Source organism: Mesocricetus auratus, unplaced genomic scaffold (genome assembly GCF_017639785.1).
Source record: "Mesocricetus auratus isolate SY011 unplaced genomic scaffold, BCM_Maur_2.0 Super-Scaffold_100001, whole genome shotgun sequence".
Taxonomy (NCBI): Eukaryota; Metazoa; Chordata; class Mammalia; order Rodentia; family Cricetidae; genus Mesocricetus; species Mesocricetus auratus.
In genome coordinates, this window is record NW_024429187.1 from 6,726,060 (window position 1) to 6,749,927 (window position 23,868).

The following is a 23,868-nucleotide window of genomic DNA, read 5'->3' on the forward strand; positions in this document are numbered from 1 at the left end:
AGTGTCTAATGTGTAGTGTTATATATGTAATATTGTGTATGCGTGTTGTGTATGTGTATGTGTATTCATACGGTGTCTAATGTGTAGTGTTATATATGTAATATTGTGTATGCGTATTGTGTATGTGTATGCGTATGTGTATATGTATTCACACGGTGTCTAATGTGTAGTGTTATATATGTAATATTGTGTACATGTATTGTGAATGTAAAAGTTTGTCATGACATAGATGAATGAGATTCTAGAGCAGTTGTGCTTTGTGACTGCCAAGCTGGGACAGAGACACTGTGAGTGTCTGAGAGATGGAGCTGGTTCCACATGAGGAGGTAAAGGCAGAGACACGGGACGTTCTCTGGCTGCAGACTCCCACAGTTCTGAGAGTTCAAAGACACTGCAGGCAATTTGAGACGGAGATAAAAAAAAGTCTACCCCATCTACCCACCAACCTAAGGTAAGGTGTGACTCACGTTTCTCCGGCTGATAGATCAGGTCGAGGTGCCTCATGTAAAGAGCTGCCAGGGCGGTGACCAGGGACAGAGAAGGAAGCAGGACCACAACGGCCCCAGCCCCTGAGTGCTGGATGCATGAGATTCCCAGAAAGACTGCAGCTGCATTCAGGTTCGTGGACCAGGAGGCCCTGGGGTACAGAGAGATAGATAGATAGATAGATAGATAGATAGATAGATAGATAGATACAGACAGACAGACAGACAGACAGACAGAGACAGAGAGACAGAGACAGAGAGACAGACAGAGAGAGACAGAGACAGAGAGACAGGACAGAGACAGAGTCAGAGAGACAGAGAGGGGGGGAGGGAGGGAAGGAAGGAAGGAAGGAAGGAGGGAGGGAGGGAGAGAGAGAGAGAGAGAGAGAGAGAGAGAGAGAGAGAGAGAGAGAGAGAGAGAGAGAGAGATTCCCAGCAGTTATTTTACATAAGTCTCAGGTTGTGGGTGTTTTATTTCTCACGCAGGATTACAAACAGGTTTCAGGTCCCTGGTCCAGACTTCACAATAGTATTTCCTCATTGCTTCATAACAGATTGGAACACCAGCACCCTGTTACTTTCCTGGTCCTTGTTTTGCTTAGAATAGTTGCAGTGAGAGCAAATACTTTTTTACTTTAACAGGTCAATATGTATTTTCTGTTAGGAACCTTATGCAATAAAGGTCAGGCTAGGCAGGTTCATTCAGCATACACCCCCCCCCCTGACAGCAACTGAAGAAAGTGAAGCCCAGGACTCTACCTAAGCAGGGTCTATCCCCCACGAGCCTGGAAAATGTCTATCATTTAAGAACAAAATAGCCTGGCGGTGGTGGCACACACCTTTACCCCAGCACTTGGGAGGCAGAGGTGGATTTCTGAGTTCGAGGCCAGCATGATCTACAGAGCGAGTTCCAGCTGAAGAAAGTAAAATTCAGGACTAGACCTAAGCAGTCTAGATCCCGTGAGTCTGGAAAATACCTATCATTTAAGAACAAAATATCCCGAAGTAAAGAAAAACACAGAAACCTAAGATTACCCAGCTAAAACCCAGATTAGGCATTAAAACCAAAGGAATGGATGAAGTTGAACAAAACCTTATCCCTTCTTAATGACCAGGATCATGAAAAAGCTACATACTCCAGAGTCTAGTGTGCTAATTATGTCTGGGGAAATACTCTCACATTCCCAAACTTTCACTGGATCCGCATTAGCGTTAGAACCTGCAGGCTCAGAATTCAATGGCATAATCCTACCATGTCAAGTTAAAAACCTGTCATTGAGGCACGGTACAGTACAATACAGTATAGTATAGTGCAATATAATACAATACAATACAATACAGTAATACAATACAATATAGTACAATATAATACAGTACTATACAATTTACTCATTTAAAGACAGATGCCCCCCTCATATATGAAGTTTTATTATGTGTTTATGTTTTGGTTGTGCAAATTCTAATAGAATTATGCCTTCATATACTTGCTTTGTTCGTAAAAGGGCTTACATGACTAAGTTCTCCCATGACTAATTCAATACCAACTGATTAGGGACTCCAACAAATTCTGCAGAATCCTCTTTTCGCTGTATTGTATGGTTAGGGGAGCTGTGTCCTATCATCTTTGTGAAAGCCACGGGTTGCTCCTGTTGTCAGGGGGATGTGTCTATGCAGGAGTGTGGTCCATGGTCGTTCCTCATGACATTCCTGCCGTGACTTCCAGTGATCGTTTCCTTCCTCTCTTTCCTTTCCCTCTCCTCTTCTACCATCCTCTCTCTCTGCCCCTCCCTTCCTCGACCTCCCTCCCAATTCTCCATCCGTTCCTGGCTCCTCTCTTCATAGTTGTCCCCTCCATGTATTGTCCCTTTATTTCCCCATCTCCTTTCCCCTTCCTGCCCCTCCCCCGTCTTTCCCTCCTCCCTATCCCTTCTTCCTCCCATTTTCCCTCACTTTCCTCCTTTGTACTCCCCCTCCCTCTCTTCACAATCTCCTTCCGCTTACACACCCCTCCTTTCTCTGTCTCTGTCCCTGCTGCTCCTCCCCCTTTCCTCACACATTCCCATCCATGTTCCCTTCGCACGCCCTGCTACCTGCTTCTGTACCTCCTTTCACCACATCCCCTTACACATTTCCTGCACGCGCCGTCTTCCACCATCACCCCAACTCCCCTCCACCATAGTCCTCAACCACACACATCCACGCTTTCCCCATCTCCCACCCACACCCTTCCTGTCACCTTCCTGTCGGTCACTCCTGACATCCGGGATCACCTCTCCTCCGAAGCCTTCCTTCAACTTCCATCGGTTACCTACCTCCCGCTTTCTAATACTTCCTACACTACCTGTCACTCCTGTCAGCAAGCCACCCTGGCCATCAGCCTGCTATCTGCTTCCTTCTCTACGCTCCCTGACAACTCCCCTCCACACACTTCATACTCCTTCACAAACCGCTTTCACCCCATCCATACCCCATACCCACAATCCTTTGAGTCCCCCATCTGCTGCTCCCTCCACCTGCCTCATCTGCTGCCCCCCATAACCCTGTGCACACAGCTCTACCACTGCCCAAATACCCAGCCCATCCCCCATGCCTGTCCTCCCACCCACTCTCCTCCATGCTCTCCATGCACACTCAATACCTCCCTCCACCACCGCACTCCACATCTCCTGTACAGTTCACTGTCATCCTCTTAGCTTCAACCCTCTCCATCCACTGCTCCTCTACACACTCCAAACTATGGCCCACACCCCCTACACACACACACACACACACACACACACACCTGTCTACCCCTCCAGTTTCTTTCCCACTATCCAACATTATGCACCTCCTCCATCTGTCCTGTAAGTCCCTCAATACCTTCGACACAACCCACTCCGTTGTATATCCACCATCTGCATACCCCAGGATCTCATTTGCCCCATACAACCAGGCCCCAGCAAACCCACATCCTCCCCACCATCCACCTGCCTCCACTCTTGTCAAACTCCATCCATCCTCTGTCTACCTCCCCCGATTCGTCATGCAGCCGTGACCCACACCTTCTCTTCTCTACCTTCATTGGACCTCATCCCTTCCCTATACACCTCCATTCAGGCCCGTCTTTTACCCATATCCACCATCTATCCAACTTCCACCCACCCCATCCATACACTAGCCACCAGCAAAACTCCCCACCTGCCTCCCATCCACTCCCCATCTACTTCACCCACCTCTTCCCACCCACCCCACCCATCACCATGTATGTCCATGACCATGCAGCTCCATCCATCCCCTCCCAACCGCTATGTGACCCCATTTAACCCCTGATCACTCCTCACCCATCTTCAGCAGTCTATCCCCAGCATACTCCCTGTGCATCCTCATCTCCACTCCATCAGCTTCTCACCCCACCACCGTCGCCATAGCCCTCGTATTCACTTTGACCCACTCATCTAATCCATTCTCCCATCTGCTCCCCTGGTCACCCCCATTCACTCCCCACCCACTACCATCCTCTCCCGATTCGTCCCCAGCCACTGCTTCTCCATCCTGCCCCATCAGGACATTCCTTCTTACTACCAAGCAGGGTCCATTAGATAAACATTTATTATTTATTCGTTCATTTTCTGTTGGTAGCTATTTTTTCCTAGCTCGTAGCTTAAACAAATATTGACGTTCAAGTATTTGTACGGATATGGACATTCACTTTCTATAGGTAAAAAGTCTAGGAGTAAAATGGCTGGGGTTTATGATACACGTATATCTAATATTATAAGACATTTACAGATGGTTTTTGAGACCTTTACATTTTGTAACATTCTACGATGTTGTGATCAAATGTCCCTCAATGCTCTAAACCATTTACATCATGGTCAACAGTGAGGATCCCAGATTTGTACCAGTGTTTCCTTGTTGTGGGCTTTTACATTTCCCTAAGCGCTAATGATATCCAGTTTCTTGCAGAGATTTTGACTTTCTATATATTTTTTGATAAAGCTTTCACGCAAATACGTCTCCCACTTAAAAAGAAAGCTGGTGCTGGGAAGATGGTTCAGTGGTGGCATGCTTGCCCTGCAAACATGAGGACCTGAGTTCAGGTCACAGTACCCATATTACAAGACAGACACAGCAATCCCTGCAGTCCTAGAACTGGGAGCCTAAGACTGGGTAACCAAGGGAGTGGACTGGCTAGCTGATCTAGCCAGTTGGTAAATCCCAGGTTCAATAAGAGATCTTGCCTGAAAAATAATGTGGACAGTGATAAAGTCCTCACCTTCATACATGTATGCATGAGTGTGTGCTCCTACACACACACACACACACACTTAAAAGTTTGCTTGTCTCTTAATATTGAATTTAAAATATTTATAGAGATCTGTAAATGAGTTCTTTATCAATTACATAGTTTTATAAATCTCTTTCAGCTTGGGACTTGTCTTTTAATTGTCTTAACAAGGTATTGATGGCATCCACTTATCAAGTTTATTTTCTCTTAAGATCGTACTTTTAGTGTGGTTTCTAAGAATTCTTTGCCAAACACAAGCTCACGAAACTCTCCCCCCACTTTTTCTTCAGGAAGGAAATCTGAGACTTGGAGGATTGAGGTGACTCATGCGGTGTCATCTAGCTGTGCTGCAGGCCTAGGAGCCAGAGCCATTTGTCACTGTGCAGCCTCCAAGCAGGGACTTAGGCTCTGTGATCCTTTTGCGTCTCTTTCCTGGACTCTGCAGTTACCAGTTTTATGACACCATTATTTCCTTATTCATCCGGGCTTTGACATTTGATCAACGTGTTTCATCTATCATTAACTATAAATATTGCCCTTCCTCTTTGAAATGGTCGTCAGAAGACGCGAATTGGAGCTAAAATCTTACAATCACTCACACCCTACCTGACCTCCCACTCTCTGGAATTCGGTGTAATTTTTAAAATAGAGATTATACCTTCTAGACAAAGAGTATTTTAAAGAGTTGAGCGAAAAACGGATGTTAGCTGCATGGTGCTAAGCAAAAGTCTCTGTTGTATTTTTCCTCCAGTCCTGACTCAGGGAACAAGAACTGTGACACAAAGCCAAGAAAAAGGGGTACAAGATTTGGAGATCAAGCAGATACTTTTGGTGTGGATCGTGTAGGGCTTGGTTGGTCATGGTAACAGGATGGGGTTTTATTTTCAGATAACTGTGGGGGGCTTTGGAAGGAAAGAGAACATGGGACTGATCTAATCCGACTTTAAGAGAAAAGGAATTAAGTGATCATTACATCTCTGTGATTATAGACACAGCATGGCATGGAGTCATGACCATTGTGATGGTCTCGGTCACAGGCAAGAGAGCTGGCTAGGGTTGCCATGGGAAAGGGGTGTAGTGACAGGTGTGAGATGATGTGTGGGAAGGGGAGTGGCACTGGATGGCACCGTCTCTGCGACACACTCACTCATTTCCATTTGTATGACTTTTTTTTATCTCCCTTGGCTTGCCATGTGTCTTGCTATCAAAGTTCACAACGGGTTTATTCTTCATCACTGTGAAATGTTCTCTCATTCTCAAGCCTGAACTTTTAAAGGAAACTGAATTCACCTTTGTCAGTTCCTCTTCTTACTAACATTGTCTTATTTTGCATCTCCACTTCTTTATCTGCAGGGACAGAACTAGAGTTTAGATGAATGAACAATGCATGACAAATTAATTAAGGGTGTGACATACTATGAGAAAAACAGAGGCCATTAAAGACTTATGATAATCGATATGGGGCTGGGGAGAGGGGATGCTAACAGAAAGACAAATAAGACCATGGTAAGCAAATTGGTTTAATATAACCCATGAACAAGAGCTTATTTGTCATAATACAGGTGGGGTACCCAGTTAGAATTTTCTAGGACAAGTAGGTAGAGTTCCTGAGGCTAACTTTTCATGCTGTGACAAGCTGTTGTCTTGAACCATGGCTCTAGCAACTGAGAGGTGGGAACCAAGAACAGTGCTGTATTATGTTTAGTCTTTAGAATTCTGTACCCTCTCCCAAGGGTAAGCAAGCACTATTGAAAAAAATACAAGAAGACTCCATGACTCTTCAGTGTACCACAAGGTGATCCACACCAAACTGCTCCAAAGTGGGTCAAGAAAAAGAAAACTTTACTCTGAGACTTAAATCTTGGGAAAGCTAGCTGGAACTCTAAGGAATTGCAGCACTGAATTATCTGTGTACAGGAGGGGATCTCACATAAAGAACTAAGTGTAGTTTAACCAAAGCCATTCCACCTGTCTGACTGTGTGATTTTCTGAAAGAGTTACTCAGCACAGGTACACTCTACATCTGTCTCTGCAGTTCTACAGACAGGACAAGCCACAGATAATTAAGGGTGAAATTATGTATGTGTTATCTACAGAAAATAAATAAATAAAAGGAAAGCCCAGTCTTAGAGCTTGCCATTAAGGTTCCTTTCATCTCAGAGTTCACCAGTAAATTGAATGTATAAAACACCTCTCACACAGAAAGTCAGAGAGCAAAGCACTAAAGCAAAACAAATACCAGTGATTAAGGGAAACTGGAAGCAGAAGCAAGGATACAATTTAGTCTGTATTTAAGTGTGGGCAGGAAACTGCAAACTACTAGAACTATGAAGGCGATTTTAGAAAATTGTATAATCCCCGGGACTTCTTGTCACAAATCTCAGCCATCATTTTGGCATTGTTTTAAACACTTGCTTAATTTACTTAGTGATAACTTGAAAGTAACATCATTACTTTGTTATTTCCTAGATGGCCAGATTTATTTTAAGTGATTTTTAACAGGAAAGACTAGAGGGGCTCTTGCCAAACCTGAGAAGGTATGCAGGAGGGGAGGCAAGTTTTCTGCAAGTTTCCCATCTTCCTAATGTGAGTGGACAACTTAGGGACCCCAGAGAGAATATTTTGTTCTGTCCTGAAAGATGCAAAGCTCTTTAGCAGATTTGTGACTGTTGAAAGGAACAGAGACATCTAGATGAGCCAATGAAACAAATAAATACTTATTTCATGATGGTGGGTGCTGCCATTCTCCTAGCATAACTGTGAGGCTATCGAAATATTTGAAAGAGTATTCTGGCAAGGGTGTATATTTGGAGAGGCAAGGAGTAACCAGAAGTGCTATAGTTCTTCATTTTTTTTTTTACTGGAATTGTTTTTCCCAGCTGAGATGCAGACAAATGATCGTTAGTCTTGATGAGTTGACATCAGGTGTCAAGTAGAACTTGTAGTTTTAATTGACCAACAATGGCTTCTTCTCTTTCCTTGTCTCTGATGCTGCTCTCCAGTTTCTCACTGCACTTCCCCCCTTTCTTCCGTCTTTTCCCAATACTGAGCACTCCCTGCAGGAATTTCTAATACACAATGTTTGGGGTCAGATTTGAAAATGATTGTTTTTAAGGAGTAAGAGGATATTACAGCAAGGTGTAGCCCAGAATCACCTCACACTCGCTACATAGCCAAGGCAGTCCTTGAACTTCTAACCCTTCTGCCTCTTCCTTCTATAATACATATTATATTATGTATATATAAATGTATACATATATTTAACTCGTTTGTAATTCATTTTCTCTGCCATAAAATGTACATAGTTCCCCCAACAAACCTGATTTTTGCTTATTTACTTATTTGAGACAAGATCTCTATATGCCCAGGCTAATCTCAAACTTGTCATGGAGCTGAGGAGTACCTTGGACTCCTGGACATCTACCTCACAAGCATCCCATCTGCTTTTGTGGAATAGTAAAACCAAGCAACACTGTTTGAGAGCAATGGTTTTCAACTCCAAGTCGCTCAGCTTGAAAATGCAGAAAACAATTTCCCTTCCCTCTGTCCTGTGTCAAACTGACATAACCCAGACTTCAAGGGTCCAGGAATTGGCGTATTTTAAAGGATGCTTGGATAGCTTCAGTGTATATCTACAATTGAAACTCATTGCTGTCTGTGTTCTGGAAAAACTGGTAGAACAATCAGTTTTTAACTCTAGAGATTCCCTAAAATAAAGATTCTACATTTCAGTAAGTATTTGCCTTAGTTAGTGTTTCCGTTGCTGTGACACGATGACCAGGGCAACTTTTATAAAGGAAGACATTCAATTGTGGTGGCTATCTTACAGTTCAGAGGCTTGGTCCATTATTATCATGGCATAAAGCAAGGCAGCATGCGGGCAGATGTAGTGCTGGAGCAGGAGCTGGGAGCCCTACATCTTCCCATGAGGTAACAGGGTGTGGTCTGTCTCAACAGAAGTAGCTTGAGCATAGGAGACCTCAAAGCCCACCCCCAGAGTAACAACCCACTTCCTCTAAAACAGCCATACCTACTCCTACAAAGGCACACCTCCTAACAGTGCTAGTCCCTTTGGGGTCCTTTTTTTTTCAAACCACCACAATATTCAACAGAAAGCATGTTTGTATGTTCACAGACATAGTGTAGGGTCAATTTAGGCACACACATCTGAAATGTGGGGGATGGAATAAATTCATCTTCTGCCCCTTTTAAGAACCCAGTCAGTATTTTACTTGGGACATCGATTCTGCCTAATGCAGCACACTGTGAAATAGAGATAGAATGCAAATTATCAGTAAAGTAGAAAAAAAAACATGAAGAGTGATTTGAAGCTGACGGTGGTAAGTTTTAAAATCATGGCCACGAACAGATATAATTTTCCACCATCCTTTGGCTTCCAGGAAAGAACCTTCTCAGGTGTGTTTACTTGCATTATCTCCAGTGTGGTGACTCGTAACTGCACACCCAAGAACCTGGAAATCTCTGAAAGAGCCGGGTTCCGATCTGGATACGCACGCCGGGCTGTTGGCAGAGAGCTCTTTTTCGCAGAGTTTTCACTTCATGCTTCCCGTGAGGTACACGGCAGCAGAGACTCCATTCCAGATGGCATTGCTGGCTAGCAGTGGCTTTCTCCCCTACATTTGGCAACCTCACTCAGAACTGATGTTTTCAATTCCTAAAAAACTTCCAGCCTACCCCGCTTTAACAGGATCGTGGGGGAGCCTCGGGTGGAACAGACACATCGACACATCTCCTTAAAGGTCCTGCAGCTATGAACATCTGACATCTGTACCGGTAGCAGGACTTAATGCAGACTTCAGTGGGATTTAAGTGGTGTGTTGTCATTTGAAAGGTGCTGCTGAAATCAATTACGTTTTCCACGCTTGCAACTTTTAGGGTTTTATTTTTCTTTTGTGGCAAACCTGGGGCCTCACGAATGCCAGGCAACCATTCTACCGCTGAACTATAACCTCAGCCCATTAGGGGAGTTTTGGACTTTGAGAAAACAAAACTGAGCTAATGGACGGCCATTTAAACATAGCTTCCTATTAAATGGGTTTCCTCTTTCCTAGCAATGAAGATTTCTAGCTATAACTTGCTCATTGTTCAATAATAATAATGATAATAATAATAATAGTCATTAGAATTCAAATGCCAGTGTATAAGCAGCAATAAATACATCCCTCTGAGGTATCTCACATTATGACTGGGAAAACCAGCTTTCTGCAAGCTACTGACCTGGCTGGAGGGAGATCATAGCCCTCCCAAGGGACCAGTACAAGATTCTGCCAGCTAGTTGCCTGCCTGCCAGTCTTGCCATCAACTCATTCAGAATGTTCTAGAACAGGCATTTCATTCTTGTCATTTATTTCTACTAAGTAGAGGATGATAAATCTTGTTCTGTAGTTTGGTATTTAATCCAAGAAAGCAAGCAAACCAAAAAAGAGAAAGACTGTGGTTCTTGGTCCACTTTTCTGGACACTTGTATCTTCAGGCTTCAAAGATGCCACATGATCATTTTCGTCAGAGATTTTAATGAAATAATAAAAAGTATTTGCTGCATGTGCTCTTCCTGAATCTGGCCTGGCTCCTCCCAGCTCCTCAGATTTATTGTGTGCCACTCCCCATCCTCCCTAAAGCACAAACCCACTGGGAGTCCTCCCTGTTCCCAAAGGAAGTAGTTCAGTCACATAATGTCCCGTTTGTAATCAACCCTGAGAAATGTCACTTTGATTAAACACAACTCTGAATGACTGAAACCACAATACAGTAAAGTCTCTGCAGCTATCTTTCAGAACAACTGATTGCTCTCCAGTCGCAATCCTCCAGAGTCTTATTTAATCAAAATGATGTTGCTAATTAAGGATTGAAACCTCCAAAGAGAACGAAAAAGAAGGATTTCATTGTCCTCTGGGCAGGTCGAGGAGGCAGAATTTGCTAAGAGGAAACGAACATCCCTTCTTCCTTTGACAGACCCCATCCTTCCCTTGCATTAGAACTTGATCCAAAATAGGCTTGAGTGTTTTGTAATATTAATACGAGGGCGTGGAGAGAAGAATGAGGAAGAGGAGGAAATCGCTTGTATAGCTGCCTACACATAGATAGCATCGACTCTAAAGGTTTTTCATTTAATGCATTTTTTAAAATTTCAGATGGGTGTGAGTGCTTGGCCTCCACATGTGTATGCGAAGCAGCTGCCTGCCTGATTTCTTCCTAGCTCAGAAGAGGGGATCAGGCGCCCTGGAACAGGAGTTGTCGGTGGCTTTAACCACATGTGGGTACTGGTAACAACCAGGCTTGAGTCCTCAGCCAGAGCAGCAAGTACTTCTGACTACTGAACCGTCTCTCCAGCCCTCATTCAATGTTTGCAAGATTAACCTTTTTCAACATTTTTGTCTGGTGCCGTCTGCCTTGATTTACCCAGAGATAACAGTGATGGAGAAATGGCTAGTCTAGACAATGCTGGGAACCCATTTTACACACACACACACACACACACACACCAAAAGAACAAACCAAACCAGAACCCAAAATAAAGCAACAACAAAAACAAGAACGCCCAACAAACAAACCAACACAGAGTGAAAGCAATGCTTCTCTGGTAGCTCTCAGTTGTTGTGACAAATATGTAGGTAACAATCAACTTAAAAGGAGGGAAGTATTATGTCCTAACTCCTGAGATTTCAGTGAGTCCTTGGTGGCCTGTCCCACTGCTACGGAGTCTGTGGCAATGCAGTACCTTGTGGCTATGGCTGGAGCCAAATGGTCAAACAAAGCTTCTTACCTAATTGTGCCCAAGAAGCAAGCAGAACAAGAGGAAAGGGCCAGAATTCCAGTGTCTCCTTCAAAACCCTAACTCGTGGTTTTTTTTCAAGACTCCACAACGCAAAGGTCCTACAGCCTCTCCATGGAACCATAAGTCAGGGACTAAACCCTCAATACGTGGGTCTTTGGGGAGACATTTTGGCTCTAAATAGAATTCCCTGAAACACTAGCTGAAAGGTGTGAAATGGCTGTCTTGCAGACTTTAATGGTGGCTCACAGCTGTTTGATACCCACCAATGGCAGAGAGCACCCAAAAGAAATTCCACACTAATTTGTGAACAGTGACTCTTCCTTAACTTCCAGCTCTCATTTATTTTCTTGAATTTTTATTTTACAATATGGAAAATGGTTCCTTTAAAAAACATATAGGGCCTGGAGCTATGGCTCAGCAGATGGAGGGTGTACTATGTAATCGTGAGGATCCAGGTTCAGTTCTCTGTATTGCTTTGCAGCCTGTCCTGGAACTCTGGAACTTGCTCTGTAGACCAGGCTGGTCTCGAACTCTGCCTCTGCCTCCCGAGTGCTGGGATTAAAGGTGCATGTGCCACCACTGCCCGGCAAATTAATCCTTTTTCAAGAAGTTGCTGGTTCTGGTTTACATGTGTTCACTATTGTTTTTTAAGATTTATTTTATTGTTTATTTGTGTCTTTGCGCATGTGTCTGCATGCCTATATGTGCACACTTACGTGTGTGCCTGCCGAGGCCAGAAAAGGACACTGGATTTCCTGGGACTGGAGTCACAGGCATCTGTGAACCACTTGACTTGGGTGCTGGGAACCAAACTGCAGTCCTCTGGAAGTGCGTCAAGTGTCCTAAACTGCCGAGCGACGAACTGCCGAGCGATGTGTCCAACCTTGACTATCATCATTGACTGAGCCATTGTCGTAGATGTCACCACACCCGCTCTCACCTACCTAGCCCAGCCAATGAGCAAGGCCATATAGTGGGAAAACCCCAACAAGGAAAGAACACTATAATTATGGTTTTTCTCCTAGTCAGTGCCACTTACCAGTTAAAAAAAGACGTTGGCTTCTTTGATTCCTCTTCCTGAAGGCCATAAGCGTCCAGTGGACAAACGACAGCTCTTATTCCGCCCGTCCCCAGGCAGAGGGTCAGCAGTGCTGTGTGAAACAGGCCGGCCCGCTCCTCCACGGGCACGTTGTTAACCACAGGGTAAGAGCCTCCATAGGAATCTTCCAAGGGAAAAGCAAGCGCGGATAACAAAACAGTGCCTGTTGGCAGAGGGAACAGGAGGATATGACTAGCATAGACCTGCAAGACTCGCCGAAGCGCACCCTAAATAAACGCTTTCCCGCGGAAGGCTCATGGGAGTCTTCCTAGGGTACTTGTGTAGATCGCTGCGATTCCGGGGATCACTGACTTCTTACTAGCATACTTATGTCAGTCGCTGCAGTTCCGGGCATGGCTTGGGTTTTCTAAGTGTGAAAACTCTGTGGCTGGAGGGATGGCTCAGTGGTTAAGAGGGTGCTCTGCTCTTGTGGAGGACCGAGTTCGGCTCTGTGCTGTTTGGGTATCAGGTACCTTCTCTCCTGGCCAGGCTGCACTTGCGCGCACAAACCCAGCTCTCCACACACATAACTGAGGCCAAGACAACAAACTCCTAACATTTTCATTCATTTGTAATTGGGGGGCAAGAGTGCGCCCTGGATCATGCAGACCAGTCAGGAGGAGACTGGGTGCGGAGTGACATCCTTTCCACCTTCGCCTTGTGGGCCCTCACTTGATGGCTCCACTCATCAAACGGAGGTCACTGTGCAGCCCTGTCATTCTCTAACTAGCCCATCCCTTGTCGAGCGAGCATTTTCAGGCGCTATGCTGTTTACCCTTGAAACTAACATTGAGATGTCAGTTGGTAGAGCTCTCTTCCTGTTCTGTCCACTTCTCTTTCTCCTCCCTCCCTCCCTCCCTCCCTCCCTCCCTCCCTCCGTCCCTCCCTCCCTCCCTCCGTCCGTCCCTCCCTCCCTCCGTCCCTCCCTCCCTGCCTCCCTCCCTCCATCCCTCTTTCCTGTGGTACTAGGGCTGGACCCCAAACCCTCACCTCCATTATGCATTCAGTCACCAAGCTACATCCCCAGTGCTATTAATGTTATTTTGTTCATTTGATTACTTCTGTTCAACTACTTTGACATTGCCGTTTTTGGTATGAATTTTTATAAAGTGGTTCTGGGCAGTTAGTTCCTCGATTAGATCTTAAGCTCCATAGAAGTATAAATTGGGAGCACATTTAACGTCTTTTCTGTGTGACTTTACCTTGAGGAGAGCATATGCATTTGATTGTCATTCAGCAATGGGCTAATTTACCTTGAGAGTGGACCCTTAAAGTTGTTGAGTTTGAAGTGTTTTCTTTCAGGGTCAGCTGGATGTGAAACAACATGTTTCTCTACTACTTAATCTCCTTCTTCGGAAGTGTGGTGCGAGGTTTGGCAGTACCAAGGGCTGCCCAACAGCTCAGCTGGTTCCTGCAGCAACCACCCGTTTAAGGACGTTCTGCTCTAGACCTCATGATGCCTCTGTGTAAGCCCCCAAAACATCCTGTTTCCATCCTCTGAGAAAATGTCACAACACTCTGATTTCATTAGATCAAGACTTCATTTTTTATCTTCAATGAAACTGATGCGGCAAAAGTACAAATCTGCGATAGATCTGATAGGAACTTCTTTTCTTGATGTGTGCCATTGTGTCCTGCATACATCTCTGCCTGTATCTGTGAGTGCTGGGAAACATGTTGTCATATCTTATGTGAGACTCAGGAGTGGGCACATCAGAAAAAGCAGAGATGCAGAGAACAGGTGCATGGCAGAAGCGTAAGTGCAGTCGTGTAGATTGCGCGCATGTGTGTGTCCTGGCACATGTGTGTAAATGTATGTGTATTATACCTTAGGAGTGATCCACTTTGTTTTTGAAGATAGGAGTATCTCAGTGACCTGGTGCTTGCCAAAGTGGCTAGTGGCGGGTAGTGGTTTCCTCTTAATTGAAGCGTTCTTTCTAGGGGAGAGAGGGGAGGTCAGGAGACCCAGGAGGCGAACTAAATTCACCAAGTCCCCTCCCTGGAGGCAGCAAACCAGTGCTGGGGGAGCTAAGATGCAGACAGGAGAGTGCCTGGCCCTGGAGCTGTCGGAAAATTGTTTAAGGAGCCGTAGGGACGTGGATTTCAAGTCATCACACAGGCTGGAGTGGGCTTTGTGCTGGTGGGACTCCTGCTCTTGAGTCATCCCTATAAATTATCTCTCACCCATAATACTATTAGTAATCCCAAATAAAAACTCACTGGTTTACCAAATTTGTTTTTGATGTAATTATTACTTCAGTTGTCATAGGTTCCATATCTGGGGTGAATAGGGTGTGTGTGTGTGTGTGTGTGTGTGTGTGTGTGTGTGTGTGCAGGCAGCGTGTCTCCAACTCCCAGTGTAGAACTAAAATTGGGTACCACCACATCATGTATTTGGACACTGGCTCTGGGATGAATTCGTGTCTTGGTGCTTGCATGTCAAGCACTTACCAACTGAACCATCAATCTCCCCAGCCCACGCAGTTGTCTATGTTTGATAACAGTAAGGCCAAACACAGAGGGTGCAACAGTAAACACCGGTCTTGACAAAATGGCAGGAGTTTTCAAAACCTCAGGTACAGAGTGAAAACTTGAAGAAGTTAACTCTTTCAGACAGAGTGGAAAATGAATGAATGAATGAGGGAGAAGTAGGGACGTAGCAAAGATCTCAATGCCACTGGAGTTGGCCGTAGACTATTCCAGGGTATTACATTTCATATAAATTATAAATGTCTGATAAGCTAAATTTGCAGCTTATTTTTTAGATAATAGAAACAATATGAATTCATTCTTTTTCAGAAAGTCATGTTGGTAAAAAAGAGTTATGTGGGCTGGAATTGGAGAGATTACTGGCAGCTCAGTAGGTAGGCCATTGTCAAGGAGAAAGCTGCATTTTTTAATCTAAATTGATATCAATTCAGACAGAGGTCATACTTTGGTTAGAATCTCTAATACTTAGTAACAGGTTGCAATGTCCTGGTAGTTGCGAGAGGAAAATCTGGGGTATAACTTGTAGAAGAAAACAAAGCCAAGCTTAGCACCACAGGATTACAGTCCATCTGCCTGGGAGGCTAAGGTAGTTTCAAGGCCTCAAACTACACAGTGTTTTCTAAGACCTTCTGGGCAAGCTAGAAAGACCCTGCCTCAAAATAGGAAGGTTAGAAGGGATGGCGATATAGCTTAGTGGTGGAGCGCTTGCTGTCCAGTCAAGGAGAACTCCTCTTTCCCACCTTGGCGTAGCTACCTCCCCATCAGAAAGTGACCCCTGATACACAAGAGCAGTGTTGCCAATGTCCCCTCACCCAGCTCTACTGTCTTCATAGTTATTGCTGCTGACAGGGAACCTCTTCACCTGGAGATTTTCTCTCTTCAATTGAAAGTCAAGGTCAGAAGAACTTCATTGTTTTCCCTTTGCTTGCTTCTTAGACCCCAAAACAACACATTGCCATAGACTAGGCAGGAACAAACATTCCCCCCCCCAAACATGAAGGAATACCTGTCACCCAGATCAGTCTCTATGTCACAGAATTTGAGTAGTGATGGTCACAAGTTGGAGTCAGGCGCTCATCAATTTCTTGGATGGCTGATTCCTTTTGCTTGAAATCCAGGGCTTCTGGCCCCCAGTGTCTACCATGCTTCCTCACAGCCACCAGCCAATGTCTACGCCGACTGCCCTACTTGCTATGCATCAGCAGCACACTAGCTGCCAGGTTCTCCAGCTCAGAACCTGAGAGGTTGTCTCAGGCCCTTCATCACATGAATGCCTTTCTGGGAATAGCCACCAGAGTATCACATCTTCACTCTTGCCCAAACCACCATGCTGAGACTTTCTGACTCTCCAACGAGTCAGCCTCGTGTGTGTGGCTGTGTGTTGTTTGTTGAAGTAAGCCATTTCATGGCTGTTGTTTCCATCCTCTCCTCTTCTTGCTTTTCTGGGAAGAATGGCTGAATGATCCAATGAAAGGTTGTGAGCCAGGGCCAGGGAGACGGGTCAGTGGGTAAAAGTGCTAGGCAAGCAACCTCGCAGACCCTGGACCCATGTAAATGGCTGGATTGGGTGGCACACATCTTTATCCTTATGCACATATGTTAAGCTAGGAGGCATACGTGGGAGAAGTGGTTGGAAGCTCACAGGCCAGCTACTCTGGCATGCATGTCTCTCCAGCAGAAACAAGGGAGACTCTGCCATAAACAGGATGCAAGGTTGTCTTCTGACCTACACATGCACACACACACACACACACACACATGCACACACACACATGCACACACACATATGCACACACACACACACACACACACTTGCAGACTATCCATCGCTTGCTCTTTATGCCCCACTAAGCATTCCCAAGCCTCTGGAGTATGTTTATTTTTCCTTATGTAAACAATTATAATGCCCTGCCTGAATTACTTATCTTTAAATCATCTAACCGTAGTTGAATACATTTATATGAAACCTAATTACTATATGATTAATTATAAACCCAAACACTTCTTAGTTATTCTACATGAACTTCAGTGACCCCTTTTAGCATATTTAATCTAGTTGTGAAGCAAATGAATTGCATGTTTCATAAAGGATTTGTCACAAATTTCAGTTGGAGCACAAAGAGGGAAACAAGGACATTCTAAGGGGTACAGCAGATTGACATGCAAAGATATAATTAGTCAAAATGTAGTACTTAGAATGCTGGAAAACATAATATATACACATCTACTAATAACCTAGATAATATACAGGCTGAAATAACATGCCTCATTTATTATATTTTATCCTAAGAACAGGGTGGGAATACAATAAGCTAAAAATTCTAACAAAAACTTATTCAGTGACAAAACCCAAAATTCAGTTAGCAGGGGACACTCACCTAGAAAATGTAGCACTAAGGATATGTACACCAGTTTGTTCCTTCCGAAGTAGCTATCTGCAAGCCATCCCACAAACACAGGGATGAAGACTGAGGCCCCAATAAAGCACACGTTGAGAATGGCTGCCTGGTGGTTGTAGTAGCCCAGCTTCACTGTACAAAAGGGGATCATGTTGCAGACGACTTCAAAGAAGGTCAACTTCTCGGACAGTTCCACCAGAAGCAAGCAGATTCCAATCTGGAAACACCCGAGATGTCTCACTGTCTTCTGCTGCCCAGGGCTACCTTGTAAGGCTAGTTCATCAGTGATGATGAAGTCTGTTTCAGGCATGACGACTTCCCTTGAATGCTACTATGTGAGTTGCTTGGATTTGGTGTTTTGGGTTTTTGTTTTGTTTTGTTTTTAACCCCATTCCTCTAATGAAAAAAAAATTAAGATGGCTGCCTTGAATTTCACAGCTCCATGCTAAAATTTCTTCAGGATTTTTGCACATTAATGTTATTCCTCTTGACAATGTACAAGTCCAAGAAAGAAGACCGCAACATTTAAACTCTCAAGGCTCAGCATAGCCAAATCTGATTTGTTTGTTTAATTACTGGGAGACTAAATTAGATGCTGCTTCCAAAATTATATTGAATTACGTGATTCCAGTTGCATACATATGGAAGTTCATCTGCCTCACGCAGATAAAGGTTTAAATATAGAGGCAGAAGGAACAGTTTTTCAGGGGAATTTGAGCACCAGATCAAGAAATAATTTGAGTCTAATAATTTCTGATATTTTAATTAAACAAGCCAGAATAGTGCCAAGAGATAAAGTGCAGAAGGAAATCTGTTTTGAGGAGTCAGGGTACCTTATCATGATTACATTTCTTGTTGTTTTTGCTTAGGATTCTGATAAGAAAGTTAATTAGGAAACAAAAGTGCTGGTACATTTAGGTAACGAGCAGAGTTTACAAGGAAGTAATTTAAGCTCTCTAATGAAAGGAGAAAATATTAAATAAATTCCACTTCCTTTAGGTTGACCCCATGCTTGTAGAACAGCCCCTCAGAGGAAATCAGAATCAAAAGGTGCCATTTGACTCACTGGTGATTAATTGGCAGTCAGGAGTTTGTCAAGGAGCCTATACTTGCTTTGGGGGAATATTGAATCTAGCAGAAGCCTGACCTTCCAACTGAGTGAATGGAAGGAGGCAAGCATTTCACTTTGGAAAGCAAGAAGTCATCAATTAGGCTAAAGAAAGCAGTGGTGGATGAGAACATCTCACCATTTTGTGTTTAGCTACTGGGATGCAGGGAGACAAGTGAATGGAATTACTGGGTCAACTTGTAAAACTTTAACAAGCGGGACTTATTTTCATGCTGCAGTACAAAAGCAAAGGTTGATCAAGGCTGTGGACTTCGGTCCTCATCGTTTGTCCCAAGAGGACAGAGCTTTGATTTGGCCCACAGTAGCAATCTCTCTGTATGGTGGATGTTTTAATCTGCCCAGCCTGTCTGTCCCTTCCTTGGCTATCGTCTCTATTGTGGGTTGTATATGAATGTCCCCATGTGCTCATATGTGTCAATCAATACTTGGCCCTTGTGGGAGGATTGTAGAGTCTTTAGGAGGTGGTGACTTGCTAGAGGAAATGGGCCACTGGGGGTGGGCTTTGAGGGGACACCTGGGGTGCTATTTTCTCTTGGCTTCCTCTGCACAGGTTCTGTGTGATCAGCCGTCTTCCTGCTTGTCCACCATCATGCTCTCCCCGACTGTTGCCAAGTCTTCCTCCCCATGTTGACCTCTGCCCTTTGGACCTGTAAACCCAAATAAACCATTTTGCCCAAGGTTTCCTTGTGTAAAGTTATTTTATCACAGTAACGGAAATGAAACTAGTGTTATGTCTTATTTTTCTCAGTGTGGGATAATCACACAATTTGTCCCTTAAACTTGAACACGTCTGTGAGAGTAAAGTGATGTTCTGTTCTGTGTACTTATTCCTGGGAAATGGATATACATATAGACTGCATGGAGCAAAGTTCAACCTGTGTTGGAGAATGACTCCTACTGTTACAGGAGGTCACCGTGGACCTGGCCATCAGAGATTCCCTGCAAAAGCCAACAGGAGGTGGGGTCTACGTAGTGAAAATAGGTCACTGAGGACACATCTTTGAAGGCTGTGTAATGTCCAGGTCCCTTCCTGTGTTTACTTTTCTATGCTTCCTGGCCTCCATGACGTGAACCTCTCTGCTTTCCCACACCGTTGGTTGGTGAGGTGGCTCCGTGAGTAAAGGCATTTGCCTTGCTGACCGTGTGGCCTGAGTTCAACCCCTAGAACTGACATAAAAGTGGGAGAAAGCAATTGATTCCAAAACAGGCGTCCTCTGACTACCACATGTGTACTTTGGCATGAATGACCACATATATGCTTCACACACACACACCTACATACACAGACACACACAAACACACACAGACACAGAGACACGTATGCATGCATGCACACACAAAATAATAATAATAACATAAAGTTTTAAAATTCATGGTGGAATGACCCAAGAATGGACATATGGACTCTGAATCACCCAGATGGCAGGACATAGAAGACGCTAGCTAGCCATGAGGCCCTGGTGAAACCTCAGTGCCTCCTGGTTCTTCCCCTGACAAATTTGCCCACTGTGAAACACTCAGGCCATTCTGATCTTTGATTTGATTAAGTTAAAAAAAAACATTGTGGTTTCCTTGATTTACAGAAACCACAGGAAAGTTAACCTTACCACCAGCCAGGAAGTTTCTCTCTCTTATGTTTGACCCACGTGTGAGGAGCTGATCACTGGGGATATAAGCTGCCTCCCTAGTGGGTGTCTCGGTAGTCTCTTTCTACAAGCAGAACAGTTCTCCTCCTTGCACTGGCCTCTGGTGAGCATGCTGGAATTCTTGGCCTCACAACCAGACCACAGGTGGTGAGAACTTGTGCTTTGGAAACTTTTCATCTGTGAGAATTACAGAGGTCGCCTGCTTCAGCAACCTTCAGGAGGGCAGAGAGAACCACTTACACTGAGGTGAGGCTTCCTGGAGTTTTCGGTGCAGCAGGGGAAGTCTGATAGGGCTGTGATAAGGACAAAGCAGTTAGTGAAAGGACAGTCACTGAGTTTGGAGACGAATGAAGTGGTGGCCCTGCTCTTTCCCTTTCGGTCTGTGAGTCCATTGCACCAACCGTCTGCAAAGCCTGTGTCAGAAAGTCCCAGAGGGAGCTTAGTGAAGAAACGACCGAGGACAGGTCACAGATCTCACACAAAAGCCTCTGCTGTTGCGTGTCTCTTTATATCTGTATTTCTCAGCTGCTCTAAGAAATGAATCTTTGGGAAAGATGGAGCCATCTTCAGATCCTGCTTGCACAGAACGCAGATGTCAGGAAGCTGGATTGTACTAAGTGGAAATGAAGCAATGGAAAACCCCTTCTTATTTGTATCTTTCCTACCAGTCCCCCACCCAGATTATTTATTTATTTGCTTATTTATTTTATATGTGTAAGTACTTTTCCTACGTGTATTTACACCACGTGCATTTCCATTACCAGTGGAGTCTAGAAGGAAGTACTAGATCCCCTTGTTATGTTAAAGACGGGTGTAAGTTTCATTGCAGGGGTCAGGAACAAAGCCTGGATCCTCTACAAGAGCAGAAAGTGCTGTTAATCACTGAGCCATCTCTCCAGCCCTTCCTAACCATTCTCAATGCCAAATGCAGAGGGCACTCAAATGACAAGTGCCAGATGCTCTTGAGAGTGACGTTTAGAAGGGGATTTTGAACGTCATCCTTTTTATTAATAAAACTGTTCCTGGACACTGGAGGCGTGGCTCAGTGTATGAGGACCCATACCACACAAGCCTGAGGTCTCAGTGTAGGTTTTTGGAGCCTGTGGAGAAGCCACAAGGTGAAGAGCAATGTCCAGTGCCTGAGGCTGTCCTCTGACCTCCATATACATGGCATGGCATGGGCACCTGCACACTCCAACATCTACATATACACAAAAACAAACATGAAGAGTGGGGATTTGTAGATTTTTAAAGAAGGCTATGAAATTGCAGTCAGTCTTCCGCGCTTTTGTTAATGTTCATGGCTGTGTGCACAATCACAGTGTTCCCCTGAGTCTTCATAAGATTCTCTTACTTATTTTATTATTGAGAATTTTAGACAATGTGGTTTGATCATAGTCACCCCACATTGGCAAATCTTCCTGGCTTCTGGGCCTAGGTGTGGCTGGGTTGGTCAGTCCGCCAGCTCTTCCTTCCCCCTCACTGCTAAGGTCAACTCTACTCTGTTTCCCAGGCAAGGTTTGGGGCCCACCTGAGTGACGCAGTTGGTGAGGGCCAGGGCCAGTTCTCCTGCTCTCAAGCCCCTGGGCCAGCTCTCACGCCTGGTACAGGTGGCAAGGGGCTTAGGGAGGGTATCTTTCTCTTGGCCACACCACCACACGGCTAATGGGGGTGATGGGTCAATTCCCTCATTCTCAGGCCCTCATGAGGGCCTCCTCCAACAGGGTCAGCTCAACTGTGCTGCCCAGGAGAGGTGCAGGGCCTGTTCTCCTGAGTGCTGCAACCAGGGAAGGGCAGAGCCAACTCTGGGCACACCTTTTCTCACGGCTTTTGGTGGTAACAGGAGCCATGAACATCAACACAGACTGTGACTGCAATACAGACACAGAGTTAGACATGGCCCCTGGGTGGTAAGCAGGGTGTTCCTCATCACCTTTGCTCCTTCAGAGCTGTCTCTCTCCACAGGACATGAACCATTCTGCCCCCACCCTTGCATATCCTGCTGTGTATTAGCTCACCATAATGGCACTGAGCAGGCCCTTGGTTTGGTCTACCCACCCAGGGCAAGTGGTCCCAAGCAGTCACGTGGGTGTCCTTCACCTGCCCCATGGTACTGGGACCCTTCTTCATATTCTTAGCGTACTGTGCACAACTCTCTGTTTCAATGCTTGTTACATTTTTGTGTATTCGTTTGTATGCCTTTCTTTTTATTTTTGCTAATCATGAGTTCTTTGAAACTTGGGGAAACCTCATACTTTACTTTGCTTGTCCTCTGTTTGGAGAGTGCCTGGGCTTTACCAGCTATGTCAATCTATGTTCTCTGCCTTATGGTGGTGGCCCCATGTGACATACCAGACCCTTGAATATTTAGCATATTACCATGCCTGGTGTTGCAGCCTGTAATCTAATCTATTCAGGAGGCTGAGGCAGTAGAGTTATAAATTCTGCTTCATCTCCAGAATGAGTTGAATGCCAACATGGGCAACACAGTGAGACACTGTGTCAGAATAAAGTATAAGAAGGGAAGGAGATACTTCAAAGGTAGAGTGCTCACCTAGTATGTGTGAGCCCCGACCCCAAAAGAAGTAGAAATAATAGAAGAGTTTGATTTAGGGGCTGGATAATATGGCTCCGCAGTAGAAACTGTGTCCGGTTCTTAGAGAGGTAGCCAGTGCCTGATGTATTGTGGCTAACAACAGCAGTGACTCTAATGCCTAAGGAACAGAAGTCACCCTCACTTACATGTATATACATACAAGTAGCCACAGTCCTAGCCATAGCCCCAGCCCCAGCCAAAATCACAGTCACAGCCTCAGTCACAGTCACAGTCACAGCCTCAGTCACAGCCACAGTCACAGTCACAGCCTCAGTCATAGTCACAGTCACAGTCACAGCCACAGTCACAGTCACAGTCACAGTCACAGCCTCAGTCACAGCCACAGTCACAGTCACAGCCTCAGTCATAGTCACAGTCACAGTCACAGCCACAGTCACAGTCACAGTCACAGTCACAGCCACAGTCACAGTCACAGCCACAGTCACAGTCACAGTCACAGACACAGTCACAGCCACAGTCACAGTCACAGAAACAGTCACAGTCATAGTCACAGTTACAGCCACAGTCACAGTCACAGTCACAGCCTCAGTCATAGTCACAGTCACAGCCACAGTCACAGTCACAGTCATAGCCACAGTCACAGTCATAGCCACAGCCACAGTCACAGTCACAGCCACAGTCACAGTCACAGTCACAGTCACAGCCTCAGTCACAGCCACAGTCACAGTCACAGCCTCAGTCATAGTCACAGTCACAGTCACAGCCACAGTCACAGTCACAGTCACAGTCACAGTCACAGCCACAGTCACAGTCACAGCCACAGTCACAGTCACAGTCACAGACACAGTCACAGCCACAGTCACAGTCACAGAAACAGTCACAGTCATAGTCACAGTTACAGCCACAGTCACAGTCACAGTCACAGCCTCAGTCACAGTCACAGTCACAGTCACAGTCACAGCAACAGTCACAGTCACAGTCATAGCCACAGTCACAGTCA

General features: G+C 45.0%; 1 protein-coding gene across 1 annotated transcript in view; it reads right to left on the reverse strand.

The window, feature by feature from the left end:
* Nucleotides 1-17,846, reverse strand: part of Slc15a5 (solute carrier family 15 member 5) — a 102,172-nt gene extending 84,326 nt beyond the window's left edge. Inside the window, exons 1-3 of the mRNA XM_040743455.1 lie at nt 17,516-17,846; nt 12,588-12,810; nt 468-637 (exon numbers count right to left, since the gene is read on the reverse strand). Of these exons, the coding sequence (XP_040599389.1) occupies nt 468-637; nt 12,588-12,810; nt 17,516-17,846 (724 nt within the window). The remainder of the gene's footprint in view (nt 1-467; nt 638-12,587; nt 12,811-17,515) is intronic.
* Between the last annotated feature and the right edge of the window lie 6,022 nt (nt 17,847-23,868).